The 14,175-nt window shown below is 42.3% G+C and overlaps 1 protein-coding gene across 29 annotated transcripts in view; it reads right to left on the reverse strand.

Annotated features, from left to right (window-relative positions):
- Positions 1-14,175, reverse strand: part of celf2 (cugbp, Elav-like family member 2) — a 985,143-nt gene that overhangs the window by 67,394 nt on the left and 903,574 nt on the right. For all 29 annotated transcript variants that reach the window (XM_072562980.1, XM_072562977.1, XM_072562973.1 and 26 more), the window contains 2 exons: positions 9,990-10,124; positions 3,147-3,226 (listed from right to left, as the gene is read on the reverse strand). In XM_072562980.1, coding sequence (XP_072419081.1) covers positions 3,147-3,226; positions 9,990-10,124 — 215 coding nt within the window. The remainder of the gene's footprint in view (positions 1-3,146; positions 3,227-9,989; positions 10,125-14,175) is intronic.

The raw sequence follows: 14,175 nt of genomic DNA on the forward strand, positions 1-14,175 counted from the left end.
TCATTAATCATCTTTTCTTCTCTCCTGCAATGACTCCTGGACTCCACTTCTGAATTACTGGAGGTCTGACCTCACTGCATGGGGAGTGAACACAGAAGTGGGCTTGCAGGCTGTCAGTCAGTGTCAATGCCTCATTCAGAAAATAAAAACTTCTGCTGTCTTCCAGGATTCCTTGCCTCCTCTCCTGACGATGCTGACTCAGTCTGGGCTGACTTTCGACAGGCAATATTTATCGAATATCTCAAACTAAGTGTTGGCCCTCTACACCTGGGCCCCACCTGTGAGAGCAGCACAGAATTTAAACATAGGATGGAGGAAATACCAGGCACACACTACACAGTAGGGAGAGGGGGAGGGGTGTGTGCGCGTGCGTGTGGACATGTGCGTGTGCGTGCGTGTGTGAGGGTGTGTATGTGAGAGGGTGCGTGTGTGAGAGAGACAGAGCAAGCGAGAGACAGGGTAGCGATTAGCATCTATTTCCCACCCCTGCCTACGCCAATGACACTGACATTTATTTCTAGCACTTACACTGCACAAGGTTGTGACAGAATGCTATAAGTTGGTGCAGTCAGTTTATTATTAAATGATTTAGATAAGGTAAAAGCTGAATGGAATGGTGTTAGCATGAAGCAGGCTATGACCAAGTTTTCACACATTTAAAAAAGAACACATTGATTGGAAGGAAAGTCTGCATACAGCTGATAAAAAAAAACATTCGGAATAATCTAGCAGGCAGGAGAAAACAAATTCAGGCCCCACATTTTTTATCCCGGTTCCCATCAACCTTGTGGAAAACAGCTTTTGGGGAGGTGAGCAAATGTTATGAGAACCACTTTGATCTCACAGCCTTTTAAACAGGTCTGAATATGAATGATAGGTGACCCAACTTTGCTGACTCCTTTCTAAAATGTGCTGATAAAGACATCACTAAGTTGGTTCAGTGTCGCATTTTGTTGGGGAATGAGTTACTATATTAAAGTCACGACACAAATGCAACTTTAACCTGTTGATCTTCTACTTTAGTTTGAGATCTGAATGGAAGGGGGAAAGAGAGGAGAGACATGATGCTGTAACCCATCTGGCTGTGGGTAAATCAAATGCTTCTTTTTCAACTTTGGAGGAACTCGAACCTGAGGAAAGTCCCCTCAACTGTCTGCACCAGAGCTTTATACTTGAGACATGTATTGTAAGTAATAACTTGGTAAGCAGTGCCAATTACTGTATTGAAATAAATTGTAATATAATTTAATCTGCAGTGTACTTATACATATTTATAAAGTATTCTTTTGAAAAAAATGATAGGACAAATGACCTCTTGTTGTTTGCAACTATTTAAAAAATGAATTGATTAATTCCGTCCATGTGCAACGTGATAACACCGTTGTTATTAGCAGCTTGAACCAGATGCCTTAACAACCATTAAAAAGCAGAGAAAAAGAACAGACTTCATAGCTCATATCGGAATATACAGGGAGAAGAGGGTGGGGGAAAAAACGAGTACAGAGAAACGTAACCACCACAAAAGATTAAACAACACATGGATGAGAAAGAAGTTAATTTAGCTTTTGATGCCAATTCCCTGTTAAGCGGAGGTTTGGTCCAAAAAAAACACAGCAAAAACAAATTAAAACATGTTTAACCTTTGGTCTCTTAGTAGGACATTGCTGATTTCAACATCTGCTTTGCGATTAAGTTAAGTACCACAGCCACCACTGAGCAATTAGAGAGGTCAATCTTATTTTTAATGAGTGCAACAAGTTGTTAGTTGATGAATTTAATGCGCTACATTCTTTAGGACCTGTGGTTAAACAGTGTTTGAAGACATATGCAGATTGTTATAAAGCTGTAATTTCCAGGAAGTTACCTTCTCCCAACACATTCCACCCTGGTTAAAGCTGCAGTATATTTTCTTGCAAGCCCCATTATATTGTGAGCAGTAGGTTTCCTTTTGAAAAGGCTAATAAATTCAGTTACTAATTTGAGCCTGCATTGCACTAAATCACTTCCAAGTTCCTCCCAAGATATTTTCCCCCTGGGGTGATGGCAGCAATGACAGCAAGTGCTGGCAGGCTATTTGACTGCAAAGGCATCGCCATGGAGGCTAATCACATCCTCACCCCGCTATCCACACGCACACAACTTTTAGCAAATGAACTGGAATTGCATGAGAAAGAATGAAGTGGTCTTTTCAGACAGCCTTTCTGCTTCCAGAATCTGCCTCTGTGTGGGTGTCTGAGATGCTTGGCTCTGCAGGGTCTCTGACTGACTTCTGGTAACCAAGTGGTTTTGAGGGTGTGTTTAAGTTCCTTAATAGCAAAGTCCAAATGTGGGCACAGTGGTCAAGCCTCACTCAATCCCAAATTGCTCACGTCTCAGAGAAGGCTCTCTGTTGTCAAATGCAGAGTTGTGTTGCCTGGTCAATTTGTTCTACCCTCTGAACCCTGATTTGCTATAGCACTCCTCTGACTGAGTGCAACTGGCTCAATGCAGATGAGGGATCACCCCGTAGAATCTTGCTACACAGAAGGAGGCCACTTGATCCATTATATTTATGCGCCAGATCTTTGGAAACATTATCCATTTAGCTGGGTACAGTGAGTGATCCTGTCTCTGAGCAAGGAAAGCCTGGCGTCAAGTCCTGCCTCCTCCAAACTATCTGAACAATTTGACTGAAAACATTTACACTCCCTGTCCCCTCATTGCTCTTCCCCTCTGAGCACTTGCAAGTTTGCCTTGGGGAGAGATCTTTACGTGCAGTTCCACACTGGGAAGCAGGTCAACCGAGCTTCTCTGGCAACCCTCCACCTTTGGGGAACTAAAATTGTTGTTTATTTTCCCCCAGAAGAAAATGTTTCACCTCTTCACACAATGGTGAGCACATGTTGTGTGCGATCCATCTGGTGGGAATTCAGGAGGAGCTTTTGAGAATATTAGGGAGAACTTGTGAAATGCAGCCAAATGACCTTTTTGCATTATTGTAGCATTTTCAGCTGTCAAGATACACACACACACATACACACCAAAACTTGGAAAAAGCTACAACAGTTGGGAGCGAGAGATGACCTCCTTGCAACGGTATATACTGCAGCTTCACCACATTCTACAATATCCACAAAGAAACAAGTAAAGGGCAGACGATACAGTACCTCCATGGTCTGAGACTGGTGCATGGCTTTGATTGCATTCTGTGCCATTGCCCTTGTGGAAAACGTGACAAATGCACAGCCTGTGGGGACAAGGGGGACAGGGGAGCAGGAGAGACAAAAAAAAACAACAAGACAAGAGGATTGGACGCTTGTTAAACCAACACAACTCTACGAGAACGGCCACAAGACGACACTGTTCTCAGTAGTACATAAAAATACAACAGCTTTTTAACATTTCATTTTCACGTGGCATTTTTCTTTTAGCCAAGAGCAGTCAGAGCAAGCCATGCCTTCCCTCCCCTTGCTGTCGGCCCCGAAAGCACCTTGGTTAATGCACTCACGAGAGAAAGGAAAATAGGTCAACACACCATTTTACATACACAGCTGTCGCACTGGAAAGATGACATAGAACTCACTGTGCTGTACGATCTCAGTGCACATGGATCCCAGCTACTGCTGCTGTCTGCCGTGGTTTAAATGGACACGAATGTTGCTTCCATCGAGATTCTCAAACCACACTTCTACACGGAGTGGGCTGAGAGGGTCCAGGTGAGGAGGAAAGGGCTAACTGTACATTTTGTTTTGTGGGTAAATCTAAAATAACACGTATTGCTTCCCTGACTTAAGTAAATTTCATAAACTCAGTCCCTGCTTCCTTCTTTTCGTTTCAATTAGTATGTTTGCACAGTCACGTTTCTGATGGTGCGCTGTCTCAGGGCTGTAAGAGGTAAGGAACTGGTGGCATAGCCAAGATGCTTATAAGGTGAGGTTGGTAATAGAATGGAGCCAAAGTGATGTTTTCCTTCCAAAATTATATTTTGTCTGACCAGAGGCGTCTATGACACAGGGGAATGACAGACCCCTAAGGTTACAGGGCGCTGAGCTCACCTTTGACATCACATTGGAATTCAGAAAAAGCTTTGGTGAAATGAGTGGTCCCATATAATTGTACCAAATACCAACCTTTGCATTATCGTATTCCTCTCAGATTTGTACCATTTACAAAATCACATGGTTAGAAATTATCATTTTCATCAATGACCCATTTTGGAAGACACCATGAGGCAGATCTATATTGTATTTCGACTGTTCAGTTAGTTTTAAATTTCATTTTGATTCACCTCCCTAAATTGGACAGCTGTCATCCAATCCACCCTAAACAATGAGGAAAGAATCAAAACCCTTTGTGAAACTCCCCGGTTTATCAAACTACAGTGATCCCTGTCTGGCACCACACTGATTTCAACTATTTCATTGTCATTCTCAAATCCTCAGTCTTGCTGTTTTAACTTCCTTTAGCACCATCAAACCACCACCACCCCGATAACTGTGCTCCTCCAATCCTTGCCTCCTTCGTGTTCATTGAATTTCCTCGCTCTATCCTCACATGGGAAGTTATCTGTGGAATTCCCTCCCTGAACCTCACCACCTCTCCGTCCCTCTCTGTCTGCCTTCATGTTCTTCCCTAAACCTGCGTATTTGACTCTAACCTTTGTCAGTCTGTTCTGAGCTCTCCTTCCATGGCCCCCAGAATCATGTTTTGTTGCTGAGAAGCACCTTGGAATGTTTTATGATTCTGAAGCTACAATGTTGTAATATTACTGCCCATCGGCTTTTACTCTGACCAAGTTAGAGTAAGCCAGAGTTTTATGTGTGGCTCTGTGTGGCTGGTGGGTGGTTGGACGGGCAAGAGATCGAAAAATGTGGCACTGGAAAAGCACAGCAGGTAAGGCAGCATTTGAGAAGCAAGAGAGTCGACCCTTCTGGCATAAGCCCTTCATCAGGATGAAGAGCTTGTTCCTGATGAAGGGATTATGCCTGAAACATCAACTCTCCTGCTCCTCTGATGCTGCCTGACCTGCTGTGCTTTTTTACCGTCATAATTCTCGATTCTGATCTCCAGCATCTGTGGTCCTCTCTTTCTCTGGGTGGGCAAGAGATGACCTGCATGGGCTTTAGTTTCTTTTAAAATCTAGACGTCTAGGCTGCAAGCCCTCAATACTAGATGAGCGCAGGCCAGTCAGCAACTGAAAGAGAAAGGACAGGTTAACATTCAGATACAAATATTTGTCAACAAACTCTCAACTGGTATAAAAAAAACAACTTCTCATCTTTCAGTTGCAAACTGTCCTGCTGCACAATGCTAGCCTTTATTTCAGATTGGTTAACTTTTTGTGCTTGTATTTCCCATAATCACGATCCAGTCTCGGTGGCATAAGGGACTTCGGATGAGCTTCCCATCTCGACGGTCACGCATCCATCTGGAGCTTACAGTTGGTGTTGGGTGTGAGGGCTGAAAATTCATAACAACCCTGTTTCACTTGTGGTTCACTGCATCTGGAATTGGAAACTGTCACATTTCACGCAGTGGAAGCAGAGGGAATGTCGCCTCTTTCGGGGAAGAGAAATCTAGGGGTGGTCAATACAAGACAGTGGCAAAAGTGAGGACTGCCGACACTGGAAACCAGAGTCTAGATTAGAGTGGTGCTGGAAAAGCACAGCAGGTCAGGCAGCATTCCTGATGAAGGGCTTTTGCCTGAAATGCCGATTTTCCTGCTCCTCGGACCTGCTGTGCTTTTCCAGCACCACTCTAATCCAATACAAGACAGTGACCAAGAATTCTGGAACGCAACAGGGAATTCTGAAGTAACTTCTTTACCCAAAAAGTGGCGAACACATGGAACTGTCTACCACAGGGAGTGGCTGAAGTGAATAGTACTGTATGGATACACTTAATGGGAAGTCAGGCAGGCTTATGGGGGGGGGGGGGCATGGGGTGTGAAAGAAGGGGGAAAAGAGAGAGCGAGAGTTGAGTTAGATAAGGAAATCTGGGTGGACATTTCAGGGAAGCCCCAGCTGGTCAGGCTGAATGACCTTTCGCTGAACTATATTTTCATGTAAATCTATCTAGCTGTCTAATGTATGTAGAGAAGCTCATGTTTGTTCTTTAATAAACTGTAACAATTCTGAATCACAAAACTGAAGTTAATTTAATCCCATATTTCAAAGGGTCTTCATCTCTGGTTGCCAGAGGAAAGAAAATTTTGCAAATAACTGGAAAGTATACGTCTACTCGTACGGCAATACATATTTTCAAAGCCATAATCTCCCCTTTAGTGGCTGTAACAATACTTGAGATTTAAAGAGTCAGAGATTGGGAGAGAGAGAGAGAGAGAGAGAGAGAGAGAAAAAGGGAGAAAATAGGGAGAAGGCTGGGGAAGAGTTTAAACAACGGCGATGTGAGAGGCAGTGATGATGTAAACTCGGAGACAATTTCCAGTCGGCTTCTTTCGATTTGAAGCAATTGCGAAATGTTGTGACTTGGACATAATTGGTTGGCATTGATAGACAGACTGCTGGATACACAGAAAGCCCTTCTTTCATTTGGGAAATGGGTGCAGGGCGCATAGGCTGAACAATTCAACATGAAGCTGCTGCTTGTAGTTGAAGCTTTGGAAGAGACAAGACAGTGATTCTCACATGTGGACATGGAACCCAACCCACCCCCCTCTTTGAGCGATCCACCAGAAGTTAGCGTCAGACACAAGGAGCCATTCAGTGTCTTTACGATAGAGATAGATAGGTTCTTGATTAGTAAAGAGATCAAGGGTTATGGGAGCAGTCAGGAGACTGGAGTTGAGAAACACATCAGTGTCAAGATTAGAGTGGTGCTGGAAAAGCACAGCAGGTCAGGCAGCATCCGATGAGCAGGAAAATTGACGTTTCGGGCAAAAGCCCTTCATCAGGAAGGGCTTCCTGATGAAGGGCTTTTGCCTGAAACGTTGAATTTCCTTTTCCTCGGATGCTGCCTGACCTGCTGTGCTTTTCCAACACCACTCTAATATCTTGACTCTAATCTCCAGCATCTGCAGTACCCACTCCCGCCTTGAGAAACATATCAGTTATGATCGAATGACAGAGCTGACTTAATGGGCCAAATAACCTAATTCTGCTCCGATATTTGAAGGTCTTCCAGTTTTAACAGGGAAAATAAATTGAAATTTTTCATCTTTATTTTATTTCAGTGTCAAAAAAATCTCCATTTTTGAAGAAATGCCTAGTCCTTGTATATGCATGGGAGGACAGACTGACAGCACAACTTGCATCCCGTCTTTCAGAGTATATTTCAGACAAGGAGTAGTCGGGAATTGGAGATGCTTTAAAGTTGATCCCATCCAGCTTGCTTGTTCAAGCTACCTGCTGGCTTAAATCATATTTTAATATTTTTTTTCCCCTCTACACATGACCAAGTTTAAATTTACCGGCAAATTAATCTCACTTTGTATCAATTAAAAAAAGATACTACTGGACTCATTTAATTGTGTGTGGAAAAAAAATTTACAATTCTAGAAGCTTCCTAGTACCTGTGGCGAAATGTCTATAAAGTTACAACTTGTCAGTTTTATCTTCTTCTTGAGCTGCCTATGTTTCTCTAGACAACTGATAAATCGGTCTTGCCATGACTGGAAGGGTACACAGATAGGGCTAATATCAAGCCTGCCTTGTTAAATATTCAATGTTAGTTATCTTCTGGTTGACAAGTGAAGGCTAATGGAAACAGCCTTCTTCACTTAATTTTTTAAAATTTGCAATCTTGCATCATTTTCTGCATTTCCGCCAACTCAATAATAATATCTATGTTCGCAGTATGGCTTCAGAAAGTAATTTCCGACAGACATGATCAGAGGCAAGCACTTACCTCACTGTCAAAGAGCACACTTTCTCACACATCTATTACCTCTGCATCTAGACCAGCAGAACTCCATCCTTTACTCGAATGTTAAATTACCTCCATGTTTGTGGGTGGGAAGCAAAAAAAAAAGACAACATTGCACCATGCAGACCCATAAAACTTAAAGGAAAAGGGTAGACTTCCTACAGAATGGGTTTTGCTTTAAAAGGGTTGCTGTTACTTGATAATGCACAGCTGTACCCTGCTAAGGTCCACTTAACCAAAAGAGGTAACCGGTCTGTCGCTCTTCATCTGGTATTAATTATTGATTAAAGAGGCTCAGCGTTCTCAAGGTAATGACATAGCATTTCTGACAGAACAATGCTTATTCTAAACCTCAGTCAATGCCATTATTTTTCCTTTGGTTTAGTCCTCAATTATTTTACTCCCACCATTGACCCTTTAGAAGCCAGGAGTTGACTGCAATGACAGTTCCAGAGCTCGAGTGAATGAGATGGAGAGAAAGGGAACCAAAAACAGAAAATGCTGCAAGTATACATTGTAGAGAGTGAGTCCCTGCAGCATTTGTGGTGGACTGAAACATTCCTTTCCTCTCACAGTCCCTGATTCCCTTTCTACCGACCCTGGCAGGAGTCATAGGTCGGTGAGACATTTATTCCTGCTTACTCATCAAAGTTTACCCTTTGATCCCAAAACCCATAACAACATGAGTCATCAATAATATCAAGTCCAACCTCAACCCCGACCAGCCTCCTCAGGTCTCTTCCTCTTCTCCCATTTAACTCGGTCAAGTGCAAGTTGTTGTCAAGCTGTGATAGTCTAAGATTGACATTCCTCCTACTGATATGCCCTACATCAGACAAAATGAGGGCATAGGTGGGCACAATTTACACCCCTTAGGGGTTAGTTTGCAAAGTGGTTAGGCAAGGAAGCAGAGAACCTCCCAAAGAATCGTGCTCGACCCTCCTGGACATCTATTCGGCCTTCTACTTTCATGAGAAGATTCTGAAGTTGGTGGGATGGGTGAGTAAGGATTCCCCATGTATTGCTACATGCAAAGAATAGACACCTCCTAAAATATCTGTTTAATTTTCATACTCATGACAATCTCTTGACCTTGCTTGCTCTAATTGGGCTGTGTGTGTGTTCCGACAAATAGAGGGCAAGGAAATATTTTCAAGCCCCATGTTGCTGCTTTTGGAGGAGTCTCACTTCACCTGAGAGTATCTGCTGCTCTCTCTCATTCTATTTCATAAAAGGTCATTAACTGGGGCAGCAAAGAGGTGAGACAATGATAAAAAGGATGAAAACTTTGTGAAAAAAAAAACTATTCAGCAAACCATTTCTCTCTTGGTTACAAGCATGTGATGCAACAGTGTAAATCTCTTTCAATCCCAAACACATGGGCACAATCCTCCTGATACTATGTTGACTGAATCCCCTCTGCAAATTATAAAGTAGATTCCTAGCTGCCTTTTGCGTAGTCAGTGCCACTTCAGGAATGTTATTTTCTCTGTGTGATCTCAAAAGCAGTAGCATGATTAGGTGACTATAACTATTCCTGTTTCTTCTGTTGTGTGTGTTTGTTGTAAGCTTGTGTCCTTTTTTTATGAGGGGGATGGCACGGTATGGAAGACAGAGAAAGCAATTACATATGGATCCATTTTCTTAACAGTCATAGCTTTCCTCAAATTCACAGGAGTATTTGCAAATTGATCTCATTCTTAACCTAAGTCTCAAATACCCTTTATGACTCTGATAATTGCTACTATAAATCTCAGATGGTGACAAGATTGGAGGTTACTAACCATGTCACATTTGTGGAACTGGAATAGGACTAAAATCACTTGGTAATGTGTGTAACTCAAAATTTATTATGTTCTGGTTGACTTTTGAAGTGGCTCTTCTGGAATTGCCATGACAAATGTCAAGGTTTAACGATAATAAAACTGAGGAGCATGTCATAAGACAGTATAAGCACCTCGTGTCTTGAATATATCACCTGAGGAGATTAGAGATTTAACACTATGCCAGAAGTAACATTTTGAATGGAAGATCCACCACCTTAGTTCATTGACTGTGACCTACAGCTCCAATTAGCACTTGGAGTTAAAGGGAAAAAAAACAGACAGGATGGAGCGTACACTTGCCTCGACTCAACCCATCCGGTCCCCGTAGAATTCTGCATTCCTCTATCTGTCCAAACGTTGAGAACATCACTCGGATGTCATTCTCGTTGCACTTTTTTGAAACCATCCCTATGAACAACTTTCGGTCTTCCACAGCTGGAAGGAAGAACAGAAGAAAAGGCAGGCGTGGCATTAGTGGCAACATTTGATCATTATTCTCAGACAGTAACATTTCAATGTGATGGGAGGTGAGAAAGTACAAGGTAACGATGATACCACACACAACCCTGGAAGTCAGCATCTTCTTTTATCCCCTAGTTCCGAGGAACCATCACTGGACTCGAAACGTTAACTCTGATTTCTCTCCACAGATGTTGTCAGACCTGTCCCAGCAATTTCTGTTTGTGAGCTACTGCCCGAGTTAGCTTGAATAACAAATTAAATCATGAAAAGTGGGTGTTGTTATCACCATTGCCCCTCCCTCAAATAAAACCCTCATGGATGCCCATCTTCAAATACAGCCCCAACTCTAACAAAAAGAATGAGATTAATGCTCTTCTGTTCAATAGACTGTATTAACTTTATAATACAAGAAAGATTTTGTGAATTGCTATATCTTCAAGCATATAGGGCTGATTTAAACTTTTGGGACATGATTTAGTGTAACCACCTCAGAAAATGCACCTGGATTGGTGACCACATAAATTAGAATTCTCCCTGCAGTTTGAAAGGGAGAACTGGAATCAGATGTACCAGTATTACAATTGAGTGAAAGTAACTACAAAGGTATGGGGGAGGAGCTGGTTGGAGTTGATTGGAAGGCGGTCCTAGCAGGGAAGACATAGGAGGAACAATGACAGGAGTTTCTGGGTGTCAAATGGGGGGGGGGGGGGGGGGAGGGGGGGGGCAACAGCAGAAATTCATCACAAGAGGAAGAAGAAACATTCTAAGGGGAGGATAAGATACCATGGCTGACCAGGGAAGTCACGAACAGCATCAAAGCAAAAGAAAAAGCATACAACGTGGTGAAGATTCGTCGAAAGCCAGAGGATTGGGAAACATTTAAAAAATCCAGAGGAAAACTAAAAAAAAAATGTGAGGAGAATATGAAATATGACAGTAAGCTAGCTAGCAATATAAACAAAGGTTGCAAGAGATTTTTGATGATATCTAAAAGGTAAAAGGGAGTCCTGGATAGAGTGGACATGGAGATGTTTCCACTAGAAGAAGGAGAGACAAGGACCCAAGGGCACAGCCTCAGAATGAAGGGTCAACCCTTTAGAAGTGAGAGGAGTAGGGCTTTCCTCAGCCAGAGGGTATGACCTGTGGAACTTATTGCCACAGAGAGCTGTGAAGGCCACATCATTGATTGTATTTAAGACAGAGATAGATAGGTTCTTGACTGGTAAGGGGATCAAGGACTATGGGGAGAAGGCAGGAAAATGAGACTGAGAAACATATCAGCCATGATCGAATGGCGGAGCAGACTTGATGGGCTGAATGGCCGAATTCTGTTCCCATATCTTATTGTCTTATGACGCATTTTACAATTGCGAACACTCAAAGTGGAAATCCAGTTTATTGAAAATTAGATTACTTAAAGGTGCATGCTGTGAGCTATGAAGGCGAGAGATTTTCTTGAGAAAATCATAACAATAGACTCTGTGTACTTGAATTCCTCAATTCTATTGCTACACAACATCCAAGAGACTTTCCCTGGAGTCAGAATAAAAAGCATGCAGTTATAAGCCTTCCTTGGAAATTTAGGATCAAGCTTCTCATCCCCATATATCTGTGTCACTGTTTCAAACAGACACCTTCTCACAGCTCAACAGACAGCAGCTATTTGGCTTAACCCAATGTAGACAATAATATTCACATTTAAAAACAGGCTTCCAGTCACTGCTAGTGCAGTCAACGACAGAATTAGAATGAGACAATTGTCAAGCTCAAGCCTACTGTGGAGATGCCAGTGTTGGACTGGGGTGGACAAGGTCAGACGTCACACGACACCAGTTTGTAGCCCAACAGGCTTATTTGAAGTTACAAGCTTTTGGACCATTGCTCTTCATCATCTGAAGTGGACTTCAATTGACAAAGGAGCAGAGCTCCGAAAGCTTGTGATTTCAAACGAACCTGTTGGGCTACAAACTGGTGTCGTTTGTCCTCCAACTTTCTATTTTCAGAACAGTTGGAGTGATTGGCTAATCAATGCTTTTTAAACAGCAAAAGCTTTGTTTTTGTGAACTTTCAGAAAATCTCAAATTTATTTAGAAGGGTTGGATATTTGCTATTTTTGTAACCTTAAGTTTAGTTAAAAATAACATTCTCTGGTGGCTGTGGTAAATGGCGTCATTAAATTATCAGGTCTTACCTGTCTAGTTGGACTGAGATGCTCCACCCCAGCTTTTCATTCCTGGACTGGTATTACCCACTGCTGTTTACAGCATCAAGAAGCCTAATCTATTAGAGTTCTGGAAACATGTAGGCTGAACTTGATACTTCTCTGATGATTTGACCTTTCTGGAATTTCTGAAGGTGAACACCTTCTGTGGTGCAACTCTGATAAACAAGCTCTGACTTAGAGTCCCTGTAGATCAGCACATAGCAACAGGAAGCGGCTATTCATCTCAAGTCTACCTGGCCATTCTCTAACACAACAAAATCAATCACTAGGTTGATTCTGGCATTGAGAGGGTTGCCTGATGAGGCACAACTGAGTAGACCAGGACTATACCCATTGGAATTTAGAAGAATGAGGGGGGAAATCTTATAGAAACATATAAAATTGCGAAGGGAATAGAGAAGATAGAAGCAGGGAGGTTGTTTCCACTGGTGGGTAAATTTAGGACCGAGTGAAAAAGGAACGAGTTCGCCCAAAGGGTTGTGAATCTGTGAAATTCCCTGCCCAGTGAAGCAGTTGAGGCTACTTTGTTGAATATTTTCGAGGCAAAGATAGATTTTTCAACAGTAAAGGAATTAAGGGTTATGCTGAGCGGGCAGGTAAGTGAATCTGAGTCCAAGAAAAGATCAGCCATCATCTTATTGAATGGCAGAGCAGGCCGAATGGAATTGATGGTCTACTCCTTTTTTTTAATGTTCTTATGTAACAAATGCTAACAACACCAACTGTAATGGTGGTATAAACCACAGACACGCACATATGGTTAGAGTTTGATGACCGACACAGTGACCAACCTGAATGTCAGAACCTCTCTACTTCAAGAGAGATGCAAAGTACTGAAAGTGGATTAAAATCTTCAGCTGATGCAAAAGCCTCTGGGATGAGACATGAGTGTGGCTGGGCACTTTTGAAAAACACTTATTAGGAGTCAGAACCTTCAGCAGAAGTGGCTAAAAACTTATTGGCAACAACACTCTGCATTTATGGTTAACATCGTCAAACATGCCAAGGTGCTTCACAGCAAGAATGATCAAATCAAGGTTCACACTGAGTCACACAAGTATTATTATGGCAACTGACCAAAGGATTGACCAAAACAGATAGGTATTTCAGAAACCTCTTGAAGGAGGAGACAGCCAGCATAGGCACTTTGTGTCACAAAGCAGAAGGCTGTTAAAATGTCTTGTTTTCATAAATCCCGATCACAGACAAGACAGAGAGCTTGCAGGAGGCATCAGAAAATGAGCTGCAACACTGCAAAAGACCGAGGGCACTTCTCTCCTTTGTCCCTTGCAATAATTACTTGACTTAAACCTTGGATTGATTAGGCACGTCACTCTGCTGGAATTCTCCCGACTTCCGGACCCAGAGATCTGGGTTCAAGCCCCTCTTGTTCCAGAGGTGTGCAATAACATCTCTTTGATTGGCTGATTAGAAAATAATTACAGTGGAATTCCGCCAATGATTCATATTCATTGATAATGACAATTTTCATATCTATAATGAGGAAGTACTGAACTGGATGAGGTGTCATACTTCACACATGACATTTAAACTGAAGTTGCTTTTGCTTCTTCAGGGGTTTGTTAATAGGAAACAATTCAACTAGTAATCGATAAAGATGTTATTAAAAACATTTCAAAACAACCACAATTAAGGCCTAGCCACTAGAACAGCCAAGGTGGGATGATTCTGAAAATATGAGCAGGCAATAGGCCATTTGGCCCATTGAGCCTGCTCCATCATTCAACGTGATCATGGCTGATTCTCCAACTCAGTTCCCTGTTCATGCTTTCTCCCCAT

This window comes from Chiloscyllium punctatum, chromosome 44 (genome assembly GCF_047496795.1).
Source record: "Chiloscyllium punctatum isolate Juve2018m chromosome 44, sChiPun1.3, whole genome shotgun sequence".
Taxonomy (NCBI): domain Eukaryota; kingdom Metazoa; phylum Chordata; class Chondrichthyes; order Orectolobiformes; family Hemiscylliidae; genus Chiloscyllium; species Chiloscyllium punctatum.